The sequence below is a fragment of the Saxophila tyrrhenica genome, assembly GCF_035928015.1.
Source record: "Saxophila tyrrhenica strain CCFEE 5935 chromosome Unknown scaffold_22, whole genome shotgun sequence".
In the NCBI taxonomy this organism is placed as follows: Eukaryota; Fungi; Ascomycota; class Dothideomycetes; order Mycosphaerellales; family Extremaceae; genus Saxophila; species Saxophila tyrrhenica.
The window spans coordinates 80834-105527 of record NW_027041754.1 but is presented as its reverse complement, the minus strand read 5'-3'; the positions used below and the strand labels follow the sequence as shown (position 1 = coordinate 105527).

General features: G+C 54.7%; 8 protein-coding genes across 8 annotated transcripts; 7 read left to right on the top strand and 1 right to left on the bottom strand.

Moving 5' to 3' along the window:
- Positions 1 to 558: 558 nt before the first annotated feature.
- On the top strand, positions 559 to 2712 carry PRD1 (metalloendopeptidase; the record flags this gene model as incomplete). Its single annotated transcript, XM_064807520.1, has 1 exon — positions 559 to 2712. The coding sequence occupies one exon, from the start codon at positions 559 to 561 to the stop codon at positions 2710 to 2712; it is 2154 nt and encodes a 717-aa protein (XP_064654267.1).
- Positions 2713 to 7423: 4711 nt separating this feature from the next.
- Positions 7424 to 9502, top strand: KCH1 (Potassium transporter; the record flags this gene model as incomplete). The annotated part of the gene is made up of 1 exon (XM_064807519.1): positions 7424 to 9502. The coding sequence occupies one exon, from the start codon at positions 7424 to 7426 to the stop codon at positions 9500 to 9502; it is 2079 nt and encodes a 692-aa protein (XP_064654266.1).
- A 624-nt stretch (positions 9503 to 10126) lies between these two features.
- On the top strand, positions 10127 to 11492 carry LTR77_010295 (uncharacterized protein; the record flags this gene model as incomplete). Its single annotated transcript, XM_064807518.1, is given in 2 exon segments — positions 10127 to 11186; positions 11206 to 11492. The coding sequence occupies 2 exon segments, from the start codon at positions 10127 to 10129 to the stop codon at positions 11490 to 11492; spliced, it is 1347 nt and encodes a 448-aa protein (XP_064654265.1).
- A 407-nt stretch (positions 11493 to 11899) lies between these two features.
- Positions 11900 to 14803, top strand: LTR77_010294 (uncharacterized protein; the record flags this gene model as incomplete). Its single annotated transcript, XM_064807517.1, has 3 exons — positions 11900 to 12220; positions 12273 to 13592; positions 13859 to 14803. The coding sequence occupies 3 exons, from the start codon at positions 11900 to 11902 to the stop codon at positions 14801 to 14803; spliced, it is 2586 nt and encodes an 861-aa protein (XP_064654264.1).
- Positions 14804 to 15799: 996 nt separating this feature from the next.
- Positions 15800 to 17633, top strand: LTR77_010293 (uncharacterized protein; the record flags this gene model as incomplete). Its single annotated transcript, XM_064807516.1, has 5 exons — positions 15800 to 16073; positions 16133 to 16696; positions 16770 to 16791; positions 16858 to 17415; positions 17504 to 17633. 5 exons carry the CDS (start codon positions 15800 to 15802, stop codon positions 17631 to 17633), a joined length of 1548 nt encoding a protein of 515 aa, XP_064654263.1.
- A 779-nt stretch (positions 17634 to 18412) lies between these two features.
- LTR77_010292 (uncharacterized protein) lies at positions 18413 to 21059 on the top strand (the record flags this gene model as incomplete). The annotated part of the gene is made up of 8 exons (XM_064807515.1): positions 18413 to 18521; positions 19005 to 19110; positions 19174 to 19288; positions 19340 to 19419; positions 19477 to 20231; positions 20287 to 20426; positions 20474 to 20553; positions 20612 to 21059. 8 exons carry the CDS (start codon positions 18413 to 18415, stop codon positions 21057 to 21059), a joined length of 1833 nt encoding a protein of 610 aa, XP_064654262.1.
- Positions 21060 to 21233: 174 nt separating this feature from the next.
- LTR77_010291 (uncharacterized protein) lies at positions 21234 to 23164 on the bottom strand (the record flags this gene model as incomplete). Its single annotated transcript, XM_064807514.1, has 8 exons — positions 21234 to 21647; positions 21708 to 21852; positions 21915 to 22063; positions 22129 to 22385; positions 22440 to 22615; positions 22675 to 22783; positions 22851 to 23049; positions 23114 to 23164. The coding sequence occupies 8 exons, from the start codon at positions 23162 to 23164 to the stop codon at positions 21234 to 21236; spliced, it is 1500 nt and encodes a 499-aa protein (XP_064654261.1).
- Positions 23165 to 23661: 497 nt separating this feature from the next.
- LTR77_010290 (uncharacterized protein) lies at positions 23662 to 24160 on the top strand (the record flags this gene model as incomplete). Its single annotated transcript, XM_064807513.1, has 2 exons — positions 23662 to 23718; positions 23786 to 24160. The coding sequence occupies 2 exons, from the start codon at positions 23662 to 23664 to the stop codon at positions 24158 to 24160; spliced, it is 432 nt and encodes a 143-aa protein (XP_064654260.1).
- Positions 24161 to 24694: the final 534 nt, after the last annotated feature.

Below are 24694 nucleotides of genomic sequence, written 5' to 3'. Positions count from 1 at the left end.
GACTACCTCCCAAATCGGACCACTCCGGCTTGTGAAGATAGGCACTTGACTACGTGGGCGGACTTCCTATTCACAAAGAGAAAAAATAGAGTAGTGCGCAGGACGGCTTGCATATCAAGAGTTGAGTGAGCCGTCTTAGCAGCCATTGTTGCTATCTCGTTCTTCGAGTCAGATGTCGTCGGCAATCACGTGTTGTTCAACGCTTTGAGCTTAACTTTAACTCTACATCCCCGCAATTCGCCAATTCGGCCAATCCTACATCTGTTTGGCCTCTGCCATTGACACCACCTCCATACCAACTCTAGTGACTGCGATCGCGAGCAAGTCGTGAGTCACAATCAACACCAAAGCCAAACCCAATCCGCATCGAAGCTGGCGCCTCTCGGAACCCGCACGTCTCTCTTCCGCCGCCCTCTCTTCCTTGTCATCCTCTGCTTGGCCGCCATTCTGGCACTCTTCACTATACTTCCTCGAGCCCGCACCTTCGTGAGCCAGGTTGTTCTACCCAAAGCGCCCTTTCGAACAAGCACACCACAGCGACCCATCACCGCCTCAGTCATGGCGCCGAGCAAATACAAGACCCCGCCTCAGGCGCCGCCAATGTTCACGCACACGCCGGAGAGCCTGCTCAAAGACACAGAGCAGATACTGTCGCAGAGCAAGGAGCTTCAAGATCGTATAGTCGCCGATGTCAAGCCGGGCAGTGCAAAATTCAAGAATGTCTTACTGCCATTTGCGCAAGACGACAACAAGATGAGCCTAAGGACGCACATTATCGGTTTCTACCAGGCCGTCTCTACGGACGAAAAGCTGCGAGATGCCAGTACGGAGGCGGAGAAGAAGATGGATGACTTCAGCATCGACAGCAGCATGCGGGAGGATATCTTTCAGCTGGTGGACGAGGTGTTCAAGAAGCAGAAGGATGATCAGAGTCTAGACGCTGAGAGCAGGCGGTTATTGGAGAAGGATCACAAAGGCTACATCCGCATGGGGCTGGGCATACCCGATGGACCGGAGCGTAACCGGTTCAAGGAGATCAAGAAGCGGTTGAGTGAGCTCAGCATTTCTTTCCAGAAGAACCTGAACGAGGAGCAGGGCGGGCTTTGGTTGAAGCCGGAGCAGTTGGAGGGTGTGCCGCAAGATGTCACTGAAAACTTGAAGAAGGGCGAGGAGGGAAGCGAGAATGAAGGGAGAATATTCCTCACATTCAAATATCCCGACTTCTTCCCGGTGATGAAGTACTGCAAGAACGCCGAGACCCGCCACAGCCTGATGGTAGCGAATGAGAACAAAACGCCTCAAAATGTCAAGTTGTTCAAGGAGGCCATCGTACTGCGGGATGAGGCTGCTCGGATTCTGGGATATCCAAACCACGCCACACTCCGCATCGAGGACAAGATGGCGAAGACGCCAAAGACGGTGGACGACTTCCTCGGGGATCTACGCAGCCGCCTTGCACCGGGGGGTTTGAATGAGATTGAGGTGTTGAAGAAGCTCAAGAAGAAGGAGACCGGCAAGGCTGACAACTACTTCTTGTGGGACCACCGCTTCTACGACACCTTGATGCTGGAGCAGGACTACCAACTCGATCAGAACAAGATCGCTGAGTACTTCCCGCTGCAGACCAGCATCGAAGGCATGCTCGGTATCTTTGAGTCGCTCTTCGGGCTGGCCTTCGTCAAGCTGGAGGGTGCTGACCGTGATGCCATATCCGAGACCAAGAAGGGTAGCGATATCGTCTGGCATGAGGACGTGCAGGTGTTCTCTGTCTGGAACGATGAGAGTGAAGGCAATGGATTTGTTGGCTACCTCTACCTCGACTTGCATCCACGAGACGGGAAGTACGGGCACGCTGCGAACTTCAACCTCCAACCAGGCTTCATCAACGAGAACGGTACAAGACGGTACCCTGCAACAGCACTCGTCTGCAACTTCTCCAAGCCCACACCAAAGAAGCCCAGTCTCCTCAAGCACGATGAAGTCGTCACACTCTTCCACGAGCTGGGACACGGCATCCACGACCTCGTCAGTAGGACAATTTACTCCCGGTTCCACGGTACCGCCACCGTCCGCGACTTTGTCGAAGCACCTTCACAAATGCTGGAGAACTGGTGCTGGACGCCCAGCCAGATCAAGTCTCTCTCAAAGCACTGGTCCTACCTCTCGCCTGATTATGAATCAGCTTGGCAGGCCGCGGCCAAACCCGACGAGAAGCGCCCCGCAGAATCCATGCCCGACGACCTCATCTCTTCCATCGTAAAGACTCGCCACGTCAACGACGCCCTCTTCAACCTCCGCCAACTGCACTTCGGGATCTTCGACATGTCCGTCCACGAGCCCGCCTCTCACGACTACGTCGCCAACCTCGACGCCTCATCCCTCTACAACCGTCTCCGCAAAGAAATCAGCAAAATCGACGGACCTGAAGCGCTCGGCGAGTCGTACGACTGGGGCCACGGCGAAGCCACATTCGGCCACTTGATCGGTGGGTACGATGCGGGATACTACGGATACTTGTCCAGCCAGGTGTACAGCGCGGACATGTTCTACTCCGTCTTCAAGAAGGACCCGATGGATGGCAAGGAGGGGCGGAGGTACAGGCATCAGGTGTTAGAGAAGGGCGGGAGTCGTGATGAGATGGAGACGTTGAAGGACTTTTTGGGGCGGGAGCCGAGTACGGAGGCGTTTTATAAGGAGTTGGGGCTGTCGTAGAGAGTAGAGGGGTGAAGTGGGTGTCTCGGGATGGGAGAGCGCTCTGGGAGGGCTTTGCAGGTGATCAAGGGGCTCATGATAATGGCGGCGTGAGAAACGCTATTGAGCGGAGGCTTGACCGAGCGAAAGCTAGACTTACGGGAGCCACTGGTGTTCCACAGAACGCCGAGATAGGGTTGACGCTCCATGCGGAATGTTAAGACCACGATTTTGATGCACTCTTCCGTCTCCTTCGTTGGTTGGGAACTGCTGTGGACTCATCTCTTCCCGCAACCACTGCCATGCGCGCAACGTTAACGTGATGGACTGAGGATCCGGCATCTTTTCCATTCATTGAATCGTCACGCCGAGTTGAAGGCTGGTGTAAATACAAGAGCTTTGAGAGCGGATTTGTTGTACCCATGAAGAGCCTTCCCGAGCTTGGATCATGCAGTCGTGCGGTGGGGTCGCTCAGCGCTATGCGCATTTGCGGGTGGCCCTTGATCGTAGAGAATGCGTAGTGCTGTAGTGACCTGGCGTGCTGATGTTCGGCGGCGATGCCTGGAATGTCGCGCACATGGCTGCAGGTAAGGGATGGAGGGCGTTTGCACATGAAGCAAAAGTGGGTGAGAGGACCATAGCCTCTTTAGCTGAGGGTGTCAAGCGAGACATGGCGGGGTATCGAGTGATGCTGAGATGGTATTGGACTTGGAGCCTGGAAAGGCGAATGCTGAGGTAGTTTGCATTCAGGAGACATGTTTTCGCGACGGAGGCATGTGATGAAGTATTGAAACAATGGTTCAAATTGATTCTGATCCGTAGTCTTCTGGAGAACAAAAGATTGCGCAGTTCAGTAAGATGTGTGTCAGGAGCAAAAAGAAATGCTATATTGCTGTTCAATTCCACCTCCCGGGGGAGAATCGAACGCCCTAAAAAAGTGCAAAAGAATTTCGAGGGTAGGATCGCCTCGCTATGTGAAACCCAGCGAACGGAATTTCAGTTATGATCTCAAGCAATCAACAACGCTGGGTGTGACTCTCGACGGACTGGAGGATCGATCTGTTGGGCCTTGCAGGGAAACCATATGCTATGTCACCCACCGAAGTAGGGAATGCTGGATGTGCAGCTTGAGTACGACTTCATCGGAGGAGCTTTCCCATTTGCAGAAGCTTGCGGGACCGTATGGAAGGATGGAATTTGAGAAAACTATATGAATACGAGAAAATAGCACGCTCACCTTTTACAGGCCTGCGTCGGAATGGGTGTGCATGGCGGGCGTTGGTGCTCGGTGCGCGAAATTGTACTAACATGATGGATGCTCGTATTGTTCCGACTGGTCCGAGGGATGTTGGAGGGCGCGTCGTCGATGCCGTCGCCGGGGTGGTGAACGCGAAGGAGCAGCGTCACGCTTGCTCTCATCTTCAAGCTCCTCAAAGACACGCTGCACCACGGCATCTCTCTCCTCCATGACAAGCGTACGCTCGTTCCTCTTCGCGTTATGTTCTTTGCAGTCTTTTCCTCAAGTGTTTCCTATTCATGTTCTTTCTTCCATCATGTTTCGCCCCGCGCGCCGCTCACTTTCAGCTACATGACCGCGTTCTGCTTTATGTTCACTCTTTTCAGCATACCGCACCGCACCACTGCTGCTTCTGCGGCGTGATTACCTGTTCTGTCTGTGGTCAACATGCGCAAGCAGAACTACTCCGGCCATCGCGCTCCAAGACCGTCCCGGGAACGATGGAGGCCAGCTCTTTGTGTGTCTCCCGGTATGCCTCGATTATGTGATGTTCAGCACCGCCTCTTGGACATTGTCTCAGCCATTACCAAAGTCCAGAGGGCAGTGGGGGGGTGTATCGCTGGGTAGAGATTGTCGCGGGTGTGCAGTCATCAAGGCGCTGTGTACTGCTTCTCAGTACAATCAACGGCCATGTCGAGTCGCTTGCAATCCATTGGTGGCTGACGAGGAGCGTGAGAATGATGTAGAAGATAGCAAACGAAAGGTGCATAAACCACGACCTTACTTGAAGTCAGAAGGCGTGGAAGATCCTTGCCGCTCCATGTGACTATGGCATGAATAGCCGATGTCACTTCAGCCCGATAACCCTCACCCAATCCACTTGGGACTCTTGGACTTGCATACGGAGTATCAGACCTCAATTTAACAATAACAACAACCGCAATGGAACGGAGACAGTCATCAAATTGCTATGTACCAGGCCACCTGGTCTTGACAGCCATCTGTCAGAAGGACAAGACTGTTGCCATGTCCATGAACGGCAGCAGCAGCTTAAAAGACTACTGAGCCGCCGGCCATGGCCACCACAGAACCTATGCATCTGAACAACCATGGTCGTCGGCGGTTCACCGCTTGGAGGAATGGGTGGCGACGGGACGTTCGTTGTACCTAAATGCTATTCTATCCGCGCACAAATTCCACGCTTCAGCACCCTTCGATCCGCTCTCGGGCTTCACGACGCCGCATCTGCAGTGCAACACGAGTCTCTGGTAACAAACAACCCAATATAGAGATTGCACTCTCGTCAGAGCCCCCGTTGATGCCGTCGGCGACCATAGTGGCATCCAAGTTCCTGGAGCAGTGTTCGCCGGGGGTCGCGTTTGGAGGGACTGCTGCAGAACCTTCGCAAAGACATCCTGATCGCTGAAGAGCTGCGAACAGAATGCTGGTTTCTGTTTTTGCAAGGACGGCAGCGCTCTGTTCGAGTATCTTTGATTTGTCCTCGAGTGATTTTCGTCCAGCCCCTCGTCTGTCTGGCGCATCGACAGTGCTCAAGGACGGACGCCTTGAAGACTCGTTCGCCGTCGACAGACGAAGCTGCACCTCCGCATGCAGCAGGTGCCATGGCATCGTAAGAAGACATATCCATTCAGACCGCGGGCTGACTACTCCGGGCAGCGCTTGCTTCACTAGCATCAGCAGTAAACAATGCATAGCAAACACAGCATCGTCGCAAGCATCGTGGGACTGCCTGCGCTTAATGGCCAGGCCGCATTCTGCCAGTGCCAACTGGTTGAAACCAAGCTGGAAGACTATGTCTCTCAGGCTTGTTTGGTTGCGTGTATGGAGTTAACAGCTGGTGGTATATGACTTGGGTGTCGAGAAAGCCAAGTATCTGAACTGATGGTTCTCCGACGAGCACGCCATGCTCCCGCATGATCTCGTGCTCTTGACCTTGCGAGTGTCCCACGATTACCGCCTGATACGGGCCCGCATCACCAGGAGCAGCCGCAGCTCTTAAAGCGTGCACGATAATGGAGTTGATAGCCGGACCAACGTCTTGCGAGCGGTTCCAGGAAGTTCTTCGCTGCGGACGTTGATTGGCTTGTGCTTGTTGTGGGCGCCGTGGAAGCCCTGCCGCCGTGGAAGCATTGACGCCGTAGCGAAGGCGTGGTGCTCCGTGAGTATCTCAAGGCTAGCATTCCGTAGCCTGCAGATGTGTGCCCCGAACTGCGTTGGCTTTCGGACAGTGCCCTTGAAGTCGACCGCAACGAGGTAGAGATCTCGGGCGGTGTCTGTTACTTGCGCTTCGGGTCCATGCAAGCCTAGCCTCTGAGATATATCCTGGAACAACTGCTGAGAGTCCATGACTTTCGACTGGAGCGGTTTCCAGGACAGTTGGCGTAGTGAGGCTTGCCCGAGATCTGCGAACAATTCGAGGGATTTGGTTTGCAGTGAGGGTGGACTCCCCTGCGTGTACGGCGCGGAGGTCGAACAAGAATCTTCCTGCGTTCACGTTGTCGACAAGAAGAGGATGATAGGCTTCCACAAGTTTCAATAGCACTGACGCTGCTATGAAAGCGCAACGCTATCTTGTCGCTTACCTTTGCCTTGGTCCTCGTGTGAAGTGATGAATACGCTACATTATACGGGCACATCGTCAAAAAGTACTTTCCAGACGGTCACCTCTGGAAGAACTATATTTTACGTTACTGGTGCACCAGGTGGTCGTGAAGTTCATCGTGAGGCGGATGTGTTGTAGAAGCGTTCTTTGGCGTTGATGTTCATCTCAATCTAGATTTCCCGCGCATCCCGCCTCGAGCCTCCCTTGATTGGAGCAGATGAATGGAAGCCCGGCTAGCGCGCGCCATTGAGGGGGCATGTTGAAACACCTCCTGCGCGCTTCAGATATGAAGATGCGACAGGCCAAGTGACGACCACAACGGCCCATCGGGTTGCTGGCCAAGGAGACCTCACCGTCGTATTCTACGCCTCGACAATGCGACGACAATAGCGCATTGTTGTGCTACACAACTTCGCGCCGCCTTTAGGGGCAGCTTCCATTCATTATACCACCGACACGCTGGTCGCATTCACGATCTCTGGTCTTCGCGGTATACCTGGAGGGTAGTCGAGGGCGGCCCTTTGTGCTGATTCGGCCACTCACTTCATCTCATTCGCACAAAGCGGCCGGGGCTTGAGGATTGTCACTTCGAACAAAGGGAAGAAAGCCACCTGGACGATGCGAGGAGCGACACTCACTCCATCCAGCCACGCGAGTCGTATCTGACCCCACTACACTCTTTACGCTCATCGAAGCGACACACGATCATTGCCTCCGTGGACGGAGAGCTGGAAGACAGGATTCTGCTGGGCAGAAGTAATACCTCAACGATACCGACGTTGCGCTGGTCTCAAACGGCGCCGCACATCTTGCAACGATACGAAACCAGCAGGACTGAGGAGATAAGAAGGAGACAATAATAATCAATCAAGATGGGCTGCTTTGGAGGAGAAAGAGAAAAGGGCCCGCCCGAGCACAAGCAAAAGTGGGAGTTCATCAACCTCTCCGACTTCAAGAGCCGATCATGCTGGACGCCAATCGCATACTTCTGGCTGTGGTGCATGGCCTTCGTCAGCATCGCAGTCTACGGAGTCGACACCTTCACAGCCGTCAACCTGCTGGTCTTTGACAAGTGGAGCTCGCAGGTCGACCCGTGGATACCCTTCCAATACAGCAAGTGGATCTTTGCGATATGCATCCTGCTATCCTGGGCTCTGTGCATCTACGAATGGCTGCGAGCGATCAGAGTCATCAAAAGAGGTGGTGTGGCGGCAAGCTACATGGACCCGCTGGGCGCCTCTTTGCAGAGCATGAGACCGAAGGGCTGGAAAAGGTTCCTGGTCTTCACGGAACTCACGAAGAGCAAGAAGGGCACCGACTACGTCGCCTTCTTCGTATACTTCGCATTTCAAGGAGCCCTCCGGGTCATCATCTGCGAAGGCCCAAGACAAGTCGTCAACGGGCTGACCATCGGCTCGCTGTTCGAGTCGAAACTCATCAATCAGAAGGCCACGCAAGACAAGGAACCGCTGGATCAATTCTTCCTCAACATCAAAGCTCTGGCGGACGAGAACCTTCAGCAGGTCCTCATTCTGGGGTCTATGCTGTTCACCCTCATCATCTGGATCTTCAGCGCCATCTGCTTGGCGATCGCCGCCATCTTATACCTTGTCTTCCTGTGGCACTACATCCCACAGCGCGACGGAAGGCTGAGGATTTATTGCCGAAGGAAGATTGATCGGAGATTGGAGAGAATCGTTGAAGAGAGGACACGGGATGCGATTGAAGAAGAGAACAAGCAGAAGGAGAAGGAGGAGTGGAAGGCGGAAATGAAGAGGCAGAAGACCGGGGAGCTTGCACCACCCGCGCCTCCGAAGATCGCCAGGCAACCGACCTTGCCTCAGTTGGGTGAGACACCGAAGCTTGAGCAAGAAGCGAAGATGTCGGAGGGTGGCCTGCAGCGGCAAGATACCAGTACCACCGTCTCGACATTGCCGCGTTACACCAGCCGGCCTTCCACAAGCCAGGGGATGCAGAGGCAGCCTACTGTACCCGATCTTGCTTCTGGTGGCGACCGCCCGACAATGTCCCGAAATGCCTCTGGATGGAGTGAAGTGAGCTGTGAGTCCGATGCACCTCTGCTGCCGAATGCTGGCTACGCCGGGGAAGGCGGGAGGGCATCGCCAGCTCCCACGTACTACTCTCGCCAGGACTCCAATGCGTCCTTCAACCGGCGGCCAGCGCCTGGTCGCAACATGTCGCAGAGCACTCAAGCCTCGCAGCGCTCTTTTACTCCGGTGAGCCGGGTAAACACGCCCGGGTCTGAGCGATCTTTCACGCCGATGAATCAGAGGCCACCCATGCCAGGCGTACGCTTTCCTGTAAGATCAAACACCGGCTTCAGCTTCGACCGGGACCAGCGCTCTGCTTCAAGCCCGATCTCACCACCCGACGTCTACGGACGCCCTATGGTACCTACCATGCGCTCAGCAACAGAGCCACCCCGTGCCTCTGGACTCTCACGCGAGGACAGCAATACGTCGTACTTCAACCGCCCCGTAGCCGGGACACCAGCCCCCGGCATCGAGCGCAAACCCACATTCGGCAGCCTACACAGCCACAATTCCTCCTTCAGCAGACCTATCCCACGCAACCCGAGCCAAGCGAGCAGTTTCCACCGCCCCTGTTCGCCGGAGAACGCGCCTCCCGCGACGAATAGCTACGAGATGACTTCGCAACCTTCGTACACTCCAGCTCCCAGGGCGACGAGCGGCGCCGGTGGGTACGTGGCGTTCAACCCCGGCATGCACAAAGCTTCATCGACACCTGCCCCGCAGCAAGCGCAGGGCGTGCCGCCGAGAGCCGCTACGGCGCCGAATTCGAATCGGTTGACGACGGGGTATGCAGATATCTTGGACGATTATGGGGGCGGGGAGGAGGACAGGGGGCCACCTCCAAGGTCGTACACTGCTGGGCCTGCACATACGCCGGGTTGGCAGGGGAGGTTCTAGGAGGGCGAGGGTTGTTGATGTTTGGTTGATTGAAGTACTACAGCGCTGATGATGAGATGACTTGATACCCACATTCGTTTAACAGCGAGCAGGCGAGCAGTTGTGGCGGCAGGCTCGCAAGAGAGGGGCGATGTAGATATGGCGACGCCGGAGGGGAGGCGGCGAGTGTAGTGTTAGATACCCATAGAGCGTAATTGGAAGACGGAAGTTTCAGAGTGGCCTGCCCTGCTATGGGCATTCGGCTTTCTTCTTGACCTTTACGCTGTCAAAAGTGTTTCGTCTGAGTGGAGTTGAAGAGGGGTGATGGCGCATGACTGCATGTGAAGTTGACCGGGGGCATGACTGGCCTCACTTCATTTGGTGAATGTGGAAAACTCGCAAGAAAGCCATCATTCACCCGTTAGACGTTTGACTGCTCATCTTCAACAGGCGCTTTCTCCTCCTCCCTCGACCTCGTTCGCTACCATCGTCCCTCTCGACCGCACACCTTCTGCCGACCATTAACATATCTGACACCGGATCAAGGCCCAAAAACACCGAATGCAGTACCGAATCGACACCACAAATCGAAACGCTCGCTGGCGAGCAATGCTGCCTTCCAACCACTTCGCCGACGCTGACGACATGAACAACGACGATGCGAGCACTGCCGGTTTACCGGACAACACAGCGATGGGCGCTGAATCCCCGCAAGCGAACGGCCGTGAGCCTCCAAACACCTTTGTCTTCACCTCGTCGAGCAGCCAATCCTCTGCTACCGGGCGGCGAATCTTGCTTCCAGTGCGTCCTGGTCGCAGTCTGGTAACCTCATCGCCGCCTCAGTCTTCTGGCACGGCACCGCAAGATGCCGGTGATGTTGGGGTTTCAGAGCCTGTTGCGGGATCCAACGAGTCGCCGGAGGTGTCGGGCTTCTCGGCCTTGTTGAAGGACCTCAACCTGGATTTTGAGATGCCGTCGTGGCGTCAGCCTGCCGCGCAAGCTCATAGAGGTGAACGACCAGCGGCGACTACGGAAGGAGTCCCATTAGCTCTTGGTGCAGCACCTGCGCCGTACAAGTTCCCGGTTTCGACAGTCATGCCAGGCTTCAAATTCGCCCCTCGCAGTGAAGTCCTCACCCCTGAAGCACGACTCGTGGAAACACTACGGGGCATCGCCGCAAACACGCCAAACGCATTCTTCCAACCCAGCATTTCACTTGGACAAGCCGCCCAGCTCATCCACGCTATCGTCAGCGCCTCGAACTACGCCTGTGCAGAATGGTCTGAGTGGCCGAAAGACAAACTCGTCGACCTGTTCTCCACCACCGACAAACCGACCCACCCTCTCCCACGCATGTGCCTCGACTTCCACTATATCCAGCAATTCCTCGAGAAAGGCCGCGAAGGGTGGCACCTCGTCATGCTCCCTGACAACTTCCTGGCGGATGTCGAGCCCCTACTCGCGCATCTGATCTGTCGAGCGGACAACTTGTGTGTGGCGAGCGAGTGCGAGTGGTTGTGCGACTATATGCTTGAGCCGTTGAAGGTGGTGCAGAAGAAGCTTGTGATGATTAGGGGTGAGAGGCAGGCGCTTTGGGAGCAGAGTAAGGCGAGATATGAGCGGGAGGCTAGGGAGGATTGGAAGAGGAAGATGAAGGGTGGTGTGGCGGAGGCGGAGGCAGCTGAAGAGATGGAGTGGAGCAGGAGTATGATGGGTGTTGGTAGATCGTAGAAACGACGCGAGGATAGTAGAGTGGCAGGGGAGGAGCGCGAGATCGCTGGGCACCGGCCGAAACGCTGCGGCAGGGAACAAGGAGCTGGGTTCAAAGCGGAGTTCGGAGAGGTTTGTGGGTTTGCATCTGGTGGCAAGGCTACTGATGAGAAGTAGCGCGATTATCGCCGCTGTGCTGGACGACATGGCGGAGATTGGAATGCTTTTGGATGCCGAATTAGGACTGTTGGAGCAGCACAGGAGCGCAAGAGGGCGATGGAGGCATGTGGTTACTGCTTAGCATGTATCATTATTGACTGGACGACTTTCTGCCCAAGAAGCCCACCATGGGTTCCTCACCACTGTTCTCGGAAACCTGCACATATCACTTCAGCGTAGAGTAGCATAGGTGAGTCTTTGTTCCAATGTGGCAGATTTGCGATTTACTGAAGACAAAGCAGCAGGTCCGCAAGACAGAGCACAAAGACCGAAACACACGCACGAAATTGAGACTGTCCATAGGACTGTGGCCGGCATTGTATCGCCCTATCGTTCTGCTTCTTGCTCAATCTTCAGGGCGTCACTCATTCCTTTTCGAGTATCTGATTTCTTGTCCGAGTATACTGACCCATCAATCGCTACCGTGGCCGGCCACAGATACACCGACTCCATCCACCCCACGACTTTACGACTCGATTGGTCTCCAAGATGGACGAGTCCTGGCTATACGCCATCGCCATCGTCGTCTGGTACGTCCTCGGCCCCATCTTTCGAGGCCATTCTTTCCTACTACTATGCGTTCCGGCCCCTGCACTACACATCATCGTCACTTTGTGCAATAGTACAACATCCCTGAGCGAGCTGGACTCCTTCGCTTCGCATCTGGCAAGCCAATTCGCCTCCCGTTTGTACCGTCCACTGCTGGATCCTTTCTCGCACATCGGACTGTGCCTATTATTGTTGAAATGGGCAGACCCGACCGTTCGTTCTGAGGCGTGCAATAAAAAGATGAACCGGTTGATTGTTCTCGTAAGTTCCCGCCCATCCTCGTCAAGAATGATGTGCTAACAGCTTTCCCCAGTTCCTCACGTTCCCAGTCATCACCGCTGTACGCTTCTCGTGCATGATTTGGGCTTTCATCCAACGAGAGTCCGGTCACACCCATGACCCCCAGGCTGTTCTTTTGAATTTGATATTCTGGCTAATGGTCTCGCTAATCTTTGCAGAAGTTTGGTCCTTCCTTGTGACGGTTGCACCTGAAGTGTCGCAGGCCGCGACGGCACCGACACCAGCTCAGACTTCTACGCCAGCTCCTGTGCAAGCTCCTGCTTCTACAGCAACCGCACCACCTGCGCCCACTGTAGCATCTACAACAACTGCTGCTTCTACATCAACCACAGTACCCACATCATCTGTGACTACACCACCTGCAGCACAGCAGCGGATTCCACAGTCCGCAACAGCTCGATCGCCTGTCCAGACTGCGGTTCCTGCGCCAGCAGCTGCGGCACCCGAACGACCTGCGGCCAGCCGACCGAAGCATCAGGCGTACTGTGAATCCGTTTCAGATGAATGTGACGACCCAGCCGGCCCCGAACGCAATACGCATCACGAGGACCAGGGCACCTGTTCCAGGAGAGCTGCTATTGTCCAGCTCATACGGCGCGTTGTGGCCCAGGGTGGCAACAGCCGTGCGCAGATAATCGCCTTTTGCGAGCGTAAAGGAGTGGACCCCAAGGAGGTTTTCGAGCCGGCGGCATCTGCGCCTGCTCAGGCGGTGGAGGCTCGACAGACTGCGAGCAGTGGGCCGGAAGGCCATATGTCCGGGCAGCCTGGGACAGAGGAAATTACGATCGCTTCTGCCAAAGCTCCTGCCAGCCCAGAGATCAGGAAAGCGAAGCTTGAAGCTCTTATAGAGCCGCTTCCTGCAACCTCATGCGCTCCACTCTCCGCGGCTGAGCGAAATCCGGTACAGACTGTGTCACCACCAACAGCACGCCCGGCTAGTTTCGACGAGTTGTACGACACAACCCCCCCGCGAACCCCGCCCCCTCCGACAACTGACCGCAACGAGGTCGCGGTGGCAGGAGCTGGACAATTTGATCAGCCGCAAGGACCTTTGACACCACCGTCTTCTGACGAAGAGGATGCAGACAAGTCATTCCCCGGACCACCTCTTCAACCTGCATCGCGGGAACACGACGCCGTGAGTACAATGACCATTCTCCAGCAGCGAACTGGCTCTCAACAGAACCCGACACCGCCTGACTCCGACCATGGCAGCGAGAACGAGCTGAATGCACAGATTTGCCGAACCACAACGCAGGCAGCACGGCCCGCTCTGAAGAAGCCAATGCCAGCGCAGGAGTGGCTGGCGCCGATCAGCCCACTCTGCCCACAGGTACGTCTCACCCGAGCCAGCTTGAGCCCGACAGCGTCCTGGAAGGGTCGCCCCAGGACACAAACGGAGACGCGAGAGACGCTCGTCGGAGGCTGTATGGCAATCAAGTGAGAGACCTAGGACTGAAGCTTGAAGGCTTCATCACCGACTTCCGACAAAGCTTCCAGCTTTTGTACTACCACCCTACCCAGTTATGGTCATTCTTGCTATTGTATTCGCAAAGGGTGGTGCATGAGGTCTTGCTGCCATTGAAAGGTGTGACTTAGGAGCTCGCACAGGGCGATCCGATCATTTGGCAGAATCGAAACGAAGTCATCCGTCGAGCAGAGGAGCTTCTGACGGCTGTTGGAGACGCGGCAAACGGAAGGCCCATTGCCATGGACCTTTACGAGCCGGTCGTCCAGAGGGTGGAGGAATTTGGTGATGTCAGCCCATCCACCCCCTCCGCCCGCCCAAGTGGATCCGAGCCAGACATCGGTACTACGCAAGCTCACGCAACGAAAGGCTTGCCCAAATCATCCACTCGGAAAGAAGTTGGAGGAAATCATCAGGAGAAGTGTGACCGGGATGAAGAGGATGCACAGCATGCACAGGCCCCGGTGGACCGACTTACGAAGCTGGAGCTTGATCTCGAATTCTGTGTCCAACGACTCCGCATCAGTCGAGAGGAACAGCCAGCAGACCAATCGTACTGCAAGGAGGTCTATGAAACATTCCACCAGGCCGTGTATACTGGGGTGAGGGCTGAGCTGAAGCATAAAGTGCTCCGCGAAGCAAAGTTGGGCCAAGCTTTCGAAGAACGGCGCTGGCAAGCATTCAGGGACTGTTACATGTTGCTAAGAGCCATTGAGCTTGCAGCAGAAGGAAGACTCCATGAGTCTGATGGCTTTTTGGAGAACGTTCTACTAAGCTATCCCCAAAAACAGAGTAGCGCTGACCAGGAGGTGCCAGATCGTATCCCCTCCGAAGGTCAAAGCAACGCTGAAGCCGCCCCCAACGGAATCGGAGTCAACGAGCAGAGCATCGCCCAATCTACGGCCAACCAACCCAACCCTCCTGATGAGCGACATGCTGAGCAAGTTCGGAGCTCAAGACCTTCGACGGCCTCACGTCGTCCTTTCCCTTCTGTGAATCGTTCTGGCACTGCTCCCCAAAACCTCCACGCCACTCCTCGACACACCGATGCCTCTGCCTACCTATGTCCGAATTAGGTCAATTTCCTCAGACGACTGCCTATGTTAGAGCGGAGCTCAGTCTCGATCAACCCTTCGTCAAAAGATCGAGGTATCAAGGGAAGAAGAGTCCTCTTCTCGCTCCGCAAGACGTCGTATCGGATATCACAGCTCTATCTTGGCTCGACCCCGGAAACGCAAAGGGTGCCCCCCGATATGCTCATTAGAGCGCAGCGAATGTCCGTCAGACTAGGCCAGTTATTGAGAGATTGGGGGAAGAAGTCCGTCAAGAGTCCGAGTCTGATGATGTGGCTGAAAAAGGCGGCGCGCGTCGAGCGCGAAATTCAGCTGAAACTTGCCGCGATGCACAGACGGGCAACACTCCGCTGCATGAGAGCAAAGACCGTTGTCTACGAGCCTCAAGAAGCGCTGCGGCCGGCCGATACGCGCCGGATGAAGGCAAGGTGTGTCGAGCCTCAAAGACCACTCCCGCAAGAGCCGACAGCAGATGGTCGAAGAGCGTCGGACGTCTCGATGTTGGACGTTTTGGACGCTGAGCTTGAGGCTGAGGCCCACGCCGCAGAATGGGAGAGACATCCGACTCGGGAAGACGTATTTGTCTCCAGGGCTGATCCCTCGCATACGACGCGTGAATTCTAGCAATGGCGCTGGTTGTGGTGGGCTCTTTAGATTATACTAACCTAAGATACTTGATAAATATCAGAGCTTTTCCCGAAATAATCCTACTCTAAACTTTCTTGTTCGACGATAGTACTAAACTACGACGTATCGACATTACGACTTCATCGCAAAGTAGAGTGTGGTTTATTCATAGACCTAAGTTGGCGCTCCAAGCGAGGCATCCTCGCGAGAGACGTTACGGTACAATCTACGTCCAGACTCACCTCGCTCGGAGCAGGACGTCCGCAGAAGCTCTATTAAACATGGTCTCAAAACCCGTTCGGCTCCATGTCTCTACCCAAGGCCTGAGTGAAGCCGCCGAACGATATTTGATTCCCCTCGAAAGACATTACGATGAAGATCCCAAGCACTATCATCGAGCTTGCCACTCGTTCCAGCGCGACGAGAGCTATACTAAACATCACAGACGAAGTCCCGATTGCGTTACTTGCCTCGGAGCCACCATTTGCGATACCAGTAGACCCAGGCTTCAACGCCGTTTCGCTGGAGTTCCAGTACTGGCCAACTTATGGGGGCAATGCCACGGGTCAGCCGAACGAGTATATGAGTCAGCTATGGGCGAACATGGGCGAGAGGACGGGCAAGACGCCTCCCATACGCATTGGCGGTAAGTCGTCGTGGCAGCTCGCTATCCTGTACTATGTGTCTCACCCAGACAACACCTAGGTACAAGCGAAAACCAGGCCTACGTCGACACCTCTCTTCAGCTCTGGAACGCGAGCGATCTGACTTATGTCTATGGCCCGTTCACGTCGGCCACTCGGGGTAACACTTCCATCGGCAGAGACTGGTATGCCCTGGCAGGTAATTTGCCTGCCGGCACGGACGTCACCTTTGGTGTCAATCTCTACGAGAAGAGCGAAGTCGCCAAACAGTCTGAAATGCTTGCCGAAGCATTCCAGGGTTCTCGCTCTCTTACAAAAGACATCAACCTTCAGTTCATCCAGGTGGGCAACGAGCCCAACTTCTACTTCGACCACGCGTTTGACTTCGTGTCGCACTGGACCTCACTCGCCCATACCCTACTCAAGCACATCGCGCTCGGCGGTAAAGGCGAGCCGACACTCTGGATTGGATCCGAGGTGCAAGGAGTCGGTTTCCAGCTTGCTGGAACGCTCCAGGCGGGGATCCTTGATGACGAGGAGATCGCTTCTGCAAACTTCGTTTTAGAAGAACACCAGTATTCCGGAGCTGGCGAGATCGGTGCAGTGCCCGGTGGTCCCCCGCCAGGTACGCTTATGGACAAACAGAGCATCCGTGCTAACACTTCACTGCTGTATAACGGTATTTCCAAGACGCACAGTTATAACCGAACTTATTACCTGGTAAGTGATATGCATGTCTCTCTCTGCTGGTGTCTGTTCCGTTGCGAACCTGGCTAATGCCGATAGGCCGAAGCTGGTGACTATGCTGCGTAAGGTCCCACCTCCCTCTCTGCCTGTCTATAAGTGGATGATACATGTTCAAGCTAACTTGTTGGGTAACGAAAGCGAAGGAATCTTTGGCCTTTCCAACACCGGCGAAGCAGCCATATGGGCGGTTGACTATATGCTCATGGGAGCCTCCATGGGAGTTCGCCGTGTCTACTTGCACAGCACTCCCAACCGCATGTTCTCCTCCTTCATGCCCGGATGGGGGTTTCCCAATGGCACACAGATCGAACGTCCTCACATCATGCCCAAGTATAACGGACTGCTGGTCGTGAACGAGATGATTGGCAGGAGTGGCGTCGCCAGCGTAGCGGAAGTCGAAACTGGCAATGCTCAACTGGCGGCCTATGGGGCTTGGGAGCATGGAAAGCTGGCCCGGATGGTTCTCATCAACTCGAATGTGGCCGAGAGGAATGTCACGAGGTCAGCTATGACCGTGACATTGAAGGGAGATCACGCGGCAGGCCGTGCTACCGCTAAACGCCTCTCCATTCCATATACCACCGCCACCCAGGACATGTAAGTTGCTTCTATATTGGTTAACCATTGCTGCAGCGGAGGAAGAGTGGCCACGGCCTGACGATACATATGCTAACATGTGGACTAGTACTTGGGCCGGTCAATCGTTCGAGACAATCGATGGTGCGCCTTCTGGTGATGTTGTCGAGGAACCCATTGATGGTCTTTCGGTGACGATCGCAGCGACAGAAGTTGTTATGCTTTCATTTACAGACTGATCGCTGTCACTAGTATCTTTTTGGGGGAGTGGGGGTAGGTCGGGTAGGCGTTCTGTGATAGAACGAGCTCTACAGATGCTTTGGTAGCTGCACGACAAGGAGTCACGACTTTGTTGTCAGGCGACATGTTCCACAGCAGAGAGGCAGCAGGGCATTGTTACCTACCTAGTCCTTGTGCTTACAGCACATCTGTATAGAATGACACGCCTTGCTACACGATCCCACAACTGTGCAATGGCACACGTTCGCCGCGTTGGTTGCAGTGAGTCAGTATGGCGAGCAACGCATCCGATCGAACTGATAATCCGTCTACGTGAGTGACAGGACAATCGCCACTGCGCTTCTCACAGACATGGAAGCGACGGGAGACATTGCCGAGAGCGTGAGGGGTACATGTAGTGTGGCTCTCATGACTCGCTCACCGACAACCTCAGCCTACAATTCCTGCGCTGCTGATTAGTCTTCCACTCCTTCCACTAAACAAACCTTAGGTAGTGCGGTTTCTTCCATTTGTTGTCGTCCTGGTCAAGCATGTGCTGATGGATCACCTGGAGTCTTACCCGTCCGTGGACTCGTCGGCAGCGCTCTCTGTTCATAATATGCTACATAGGAAGATCAAGACGACAATACATCGGACGCGGACAGGATGTCGTACGTGCAGACACAGGAAGGTGAGCAGAGTCAAGTCTCCCTCATCCACGTCACCGGCTAAGCACTATGACCTGACGTGGGCTGATGGTGCAGGTCAAATGTGATGAGGGCAAACCAATGTGCACTCCATGTCGCAAAGCCGGGCGGACTTGCAAGTGGCCAGGGCCCAACGATCAGAGGGTAAGACCATCGCCAAGGGCCAACTCGACAGCATGCAATACCTGCAGAGACAAGAAGGTATGCATTGTATTCTCACCATGGAGTAGAAGTCGCTCACTGACAATCAACAGCTCAAGTGTGTTGGGGAGGTGCATGCCGTGTGCGACAAGTGTAGTGAGCTGGGCATAGAATGCATACGTTCCACGCCTGTCCACAGGATGGATTCTTGTCGCGGGGAGCCAGTCAATCTTGTCCACGGTGCCAGTAAGACTACGCCGTCAACTTCCCCACTTTGTTCAGCGCCCTCACAACTCAGTCGGCCTCAGACAGGGGCTCATCTTGGTGTTGAGGGCGGGGTTGTAACGCTGCCTGCTTCGTCGTCACCGAACAGTGCGCATCCAGATCCAGCATGGCTTGGACAGCTGCCGTCGAGTGTGGAGCTGGAGTACTTAACACGTTTATACTTCACGTCAGTACATCGTGAGTTCACAACTTGTCCCCTCTCTTGTTCTTCCTTACTTTGAAGAAGGTGAATTATGGCACTGATTACAAGTTGATCAGATTTCGGGTACTTCGCCTTCATCCATCAACCACACTTCAGTCGGCTTCTCGTCAAAGGCAAAGCCCCTCGCGAGTTGACACTACTCGTGATTGCCAGCGCAATGAGGTAAGACTGATCTGCCTTGCGTATCTGTTTGGCCTAGTCGATCTTCTCATGTTCAGTCTACAGGTTTGCCGCTCAGCCAACGGGAGAGAATCTGGCAAGAGCAGATGCTTGGGTGGACGACGCCCTTGGAGCTCTGCTCCCCCGCCTCCATCAAGGTTTCGGGGCAATCCAGCTCATGGTACGTGTTTACCCCTCGGTGAAGAGTATGGCGACTCATTGGTTTGGACAGACACTCCTGTTAGCTCAGCACTACGATCTCAACCGTGGCAACTTCACATCTGCGTGGCTCCTTGGCGCCGAGTGCACGAGGTAAGTGGACAATCTGCTCTCCACCGATGCCTGTTTCACGGGTGTAGTATCTTACAGAAGAATCGCCGTCAGGATGATGCAGATGATGTCGCTGCAGACATTTGATCGCACTTATCCCTCCACGTTCGCTTCCAACGTACAGCTTTCTCCACTGTTATCACGTGAGGCACTGCGTCGCCTTGCCTGGTCCACGTTGTACAGCGATACTATCGTTGATGGAGGTCGATACGGCTTCCATACCGTCGACGAAAAGACCTACCGCCTTCAGCTTCCATGCGACGAAGCGACTTTCCTCAGCAACGAGACCGCTGTGACTGAGCCTCTGTTCTATGACCCCGCCCAGCCTACGAACGACGGCGATGTTCGCCCACCGCTCGACATGTCAGCCTATCTCCTTCGGACAGCCTCCACGCGTCGCAGTGCTCTGCATTTCGCCTTCCGCGCTTCACACAAGGAGCAAACCGTCCAGCAATTATCAGCAGAGCTGACCGATCTGGAGGCCGAAGTCGAAAGGGTGACAACCGCCTTGCCGAGCCGCTTTCATCTGAACAGCGACAACATCTTTCTCCACCACGGTCGAATCATCACATTTTTCTTATTACACATCTTGCGTCACAATCTCTTCATTGTCGTCGGTCGAGCTGCTCTTGAGATCTATCGGCGAGATCCAGCTCAAGCTCATCTGATACCGCACGTGCGACGCAAAAGGATATCACACGCTTTGCCGATAGCTGGCGTATACAGGAAAGCGATAGAAGCGGGCATCGGATTCGACCCACAAATGGGAGTGCACGCTTACGTTGCCCTGGAAAGTAAGCATATGCTTGATGCTCAACTGATCTCAAGACGTCATTCTAACATTGGCAGTCCTCCTCTTCGAACCTCGACGCTTGGCCCAATCAGATCCACTCGTTGACCCTAAGGCTCCCGAGCTGACGGAGGCAATTCCGTATCTTCTTACAGTGATACGGGGTCTTGCGGATCGGTCGGAATTTGTGAAGCAGCTGGTCAGTGAACTTTTTAGAGTTTTAGGGCTGGAGCTGACACAAAATAGCACGTTGAAGCAGTCCATCGCCTCCTGCGGTGCGACTGCACAGATCTCCTTAGTCAAACCGATCTTGATGCATTCCTCAGGTTCATGACCTTCCGCAAATTCGTAAAAAGCGCAAGCTCTCTCTGACTCCGTTTTTAGTGAGTACCAGTTGGTCGGCCAAGACGCAGCCGAGTATGACTTCCGCGACTTTCGGTGGGCCAAGATCGAAAGGCTGCGCCGAGGTGCCTCTTCGTCAGCGAACGTTGCGCAGGATGAGACATTACTGCAGTTCAAGGTGGGCTGCGAGACAGCCGCTCCTTCGGCGAGGACCTCGCCGCGTCTTGATGCCAACGACGTCAACAATGCCCAACCACGGTCTACGATGGCACAGTCTGTGCCTTCGGTGCCGTTGGAGTCACTCAACCTGCCCGAGGCAACGGATATCGACGACCCCAGTCTGGCCGGGACCATGCAGTCTTCTTCAGGACTCTCAGAGACCGAACAACCCTACGAAACATTCCCTCTCGACTGGTCGTGGTTCCTAGGCGGGTCGGGGCCATCGACTTATCAGACTGGGGATCCCACTACATTTTGGAGTCAGCTGTGATGCGGGAAAGATCAATACCCAACGCATCTGATGTATATCAGAATATATCACGTAGTAAGTATTGCAACGATGTATCAATACGCTTTTGTTTGGTCCCGACTGTGGAAGCATTGACAGCAAGTGATGACTTTTCGTACTGCAATAGAAATACAGCATTAGGCCAATTCCTCTTTATTACACGTGTGACACATCTGTCGTGCTCCTCTCATTCCAAGTCGATTCCGGCTTCAGGTCTTCCTTCTCCTTCTCACCCTCCAAGACGCCAACACGGTACTCAGCCTCTGCGTACTGGACCTCGCTGCTGCGGAACGGGTTGAACTTGACCTTGAAGATGGCATCGATCTCCTCAAGCGCACGACCCTTGGTCTCCGGCAGGAACATGAAGGTGAAAGCGAAGGCAACGATGGATATGCTGCCGAAGACCCAGCCGACCTTGAAGTGGATGTTGTCAATCATGAACGGGATGCTGTAGTTGGTTACGAAGGCCCAGACGACATTCCACGAGGTGCCAATGGCCTGCGTCTTCTCACGCACAGCACTGTTGGGGATCTCACTACCCAGAAGGTAGGGAATGGAAGCACTGCCCATCTACACCAGATTGTCAGTATCCAAAGTCTGGGTTCGAACGCCAGCTGCGGGAGTACTCACATTATAGCTAAAGGCGAAAAGCATGAAGGCGGCCACAATGGTGTTACTCTGGGTTCCTGTCTTGTTGGCGCGCTCACCAAGGCCAGCGAGCAGATACATCCAAAAGGCTTGGAGGGAGTAGCTTATTAAGAGAGTCCAACGACGGCTACAAGGAGGATTTGTCAGTTGAGCATGCCGCCGAGAATCAGATGTCACGTAGCTACTCACCCCAGTCGGTCAACCATGTACATGGCCGGAACGACCGACAAGAAGCTAAGGACGGAATTGATGACCGGGTAGAGAAAGGCGTTGCTTGCGTAGCCGTTTTCCCGATAGAAGGTAGTCTGGTAGGTGGACACGAAGGCTTGGCCGGTTGTCTGTGGTTGCAGCACTGGTTAGGCCGCTGGTCACCCGAGCAAAGCATGGCTCAAAGCTTGCTCACCTGCTGGAAGAAATAGTAGACCAAGGTCAGCGCCGTGCGACGGAGGTTGGTCCCCCGGACCAAGCTCCACCACGAAGCCTTGTGGACGTGTTCTTGCAAAGCCTCCCGAATGGCGGCAATCTCAATCTCGCAGTGGCCCGAGTCGACTTCGTGCTGCGACCTCAGCCGCGACAGAGACGCGACAGCGTCTTCGGTGCGATCTTTGGACAAGAGCCATCGAGGAGAGCTGGGAATGAACAAGGTGAAGGCGATCATAACTGCGGGTGTCAAGTTAGAGACGATCAAGTGTCGATGAACGGTGGGCTACTCACGCAAGGGGAAGATAAACTGGATCGCGGTGACAACTTTCCAGCCGACGGCCGTTGTGTAGTCCGAGAATGCCTTGTTGACTCCTGTGGCAAGAATGGTTCCAGCATTGAGGAAGAGTTGCAAGGAGACGACGACGAGGCCTCGGAAAGGAGCCGGAACAATCTCAGCTTGGTAGGTACTGTGGCCGGCTAGTCAGGACGCTGGAGAAACCTTGCAGATTCATGGAGTAACACTCACGTCACGTCCACTTCGACCAGACCGACGGAAATGTAGACAATGACTCGACCAACGATGAACTGGGCAAATCTACCGGACCCATTGGCTGAGTCGGCAGCTGTGATTTCAACTGTACAGGAAGGACTCAGTGATCTGCATCGCGGCTTTGCTTGTTTCGGAGGCGGGGGTCGACATACTGATGATACCAAGGATGGATATGACAGAGAGGCCAAAGAAGACCATGCGGTGCCCAAACCTCTCGATGGCCGGGCCAGCGAGGAGACAGCCGAGGAACTTGCCGACAAATGGAATTGAAGACAGCAGCGAGGTGTCGTTGGAGGCGAATGCCCATTCCCCCGTGGTGGGATCGAGAGTGCCAAACTGGTCGATGAAACCCTAGGCAGAGCCGACGTGATTAGCGCCAGTTGCGAGGAGGAGCCTACCCTAACTCACGACTCACCGCATTGGCGAGGATGCCCCCGAAGCTGGCAGTATCGTAGCCGAACAGCATGTCGCCGATTAAGAGACAGAAGCAAGAGAACAGTAACATGGGTGTCACAACGGACCACGTCGCCTTGAAGCTCCTGCGTTGCATCATTTTGTCGGTCACTCGTTCTTAGACAACAGGCCAGAGGTGAAGGTGACTTGGTGCAAATCGTCGTCAGCGATCAAGTATAACACAGGAACGACAGCAGATCTGGACTGAGGTTCCGTTCAAGAAGGAAGCGAAGACACCCTAGACACTAAGGCAACTTCGTTCGGAGTCGTTTGGCGTTGGCGGAAGTCGCTAGGACTCGCTCGGACTCGCTCGGAGCGACAGAGGAGGGATCCAGCAAGTCAGCGACCAATACATACCTCCTATCACTCCGAGCGAGTCATGATCATCGTGCTCTAGCCCTACCATCGGCCGCGCAAGATTCGCGCGAAGCTGGTCAGAGCTTGGAAGCGACAGTCCTCACTTCTTATGCAAACGACTATAATGTTCTGTATTACAAGACCGCGGGGAAAATGAACGGCACCACGAGCAAACCTCCCAACTTTCTTTTCATCCTGGCGGACGATCTGGTAAGTGGCACCTTGCGGCATCAATCGTGCGAGGGAGTATAGAAATTCACCGTCTCTTTATTCCTAGGGCTTCTCCGACATTGGCTGTTATGGCGCCGAGATAAAGACGCCGAACATCGACCAGCTAGCCAGCGAGGGTATGCGCATGCTCAACCATCATGCTGCCGCCGCCTGCTCTCCCACTCGCGCCATGCTGCTGAGCGGTACAGACGCGCATTTGGGCGGCCTGGGCGTCTTGATCGAGTACAAGGCCAGCGAGAAGGGAAAGAAGCGATGGTCTGGCAAGGCGGGATACGAGGGTTTCTTGAACGACCAGGTGGCTACTCTGCCAGAGCTCCTGGCAGACAATGGTTACTTCACGGCAATGTCTGGCAAGGTCGGTCCCTCCGAAAGCCCGAACGTCGAGTCTGCGCCATGGTGTACAGAAAGCCTGGATGGCTGAGGGCTGAATCTTTTGCAGTGGCATCTTGGACTACGCGCCTCTCAAGGACCTTGGAACCGTGGGTTCCAACACGCCTTTGCCATGCTCCCGGGATGCTGCAACCATTATGGCTGGGAGCCCGTCCAGGAAAGTTTTCCTGTCGGTGGACGTCCAATCCACGCCGAGAAGGGCGTCAAGGTTGATATGTGAGTCAAAGTACATGTAGGGCTTTGACGATCGGCATGGCCCACTGTCTTTCGGTGACAAAATGTTTTACTCATTCTTGCGTTACTACTAGACCACCTAACAAGACTGGCGACCGGAGCGGCTTCTATTCAACAGATACCTACACAAACCGGTTGATCCAGTACTTCGAGGATCGGACTCAAGAAGAGATCAAGAAGCCTTTCTTCGGATTTTTGCCCTACACTGCACCTCATTGGCCTTTGCAATGTTCTAAAGAATCCCGTGACAAGCACGTAGACCCTTGACCATGTGTTGTGTGGCCTCTGGGTGAAGCTAATAGCGGTGTAGGTATAAGGGTGTATACGATGA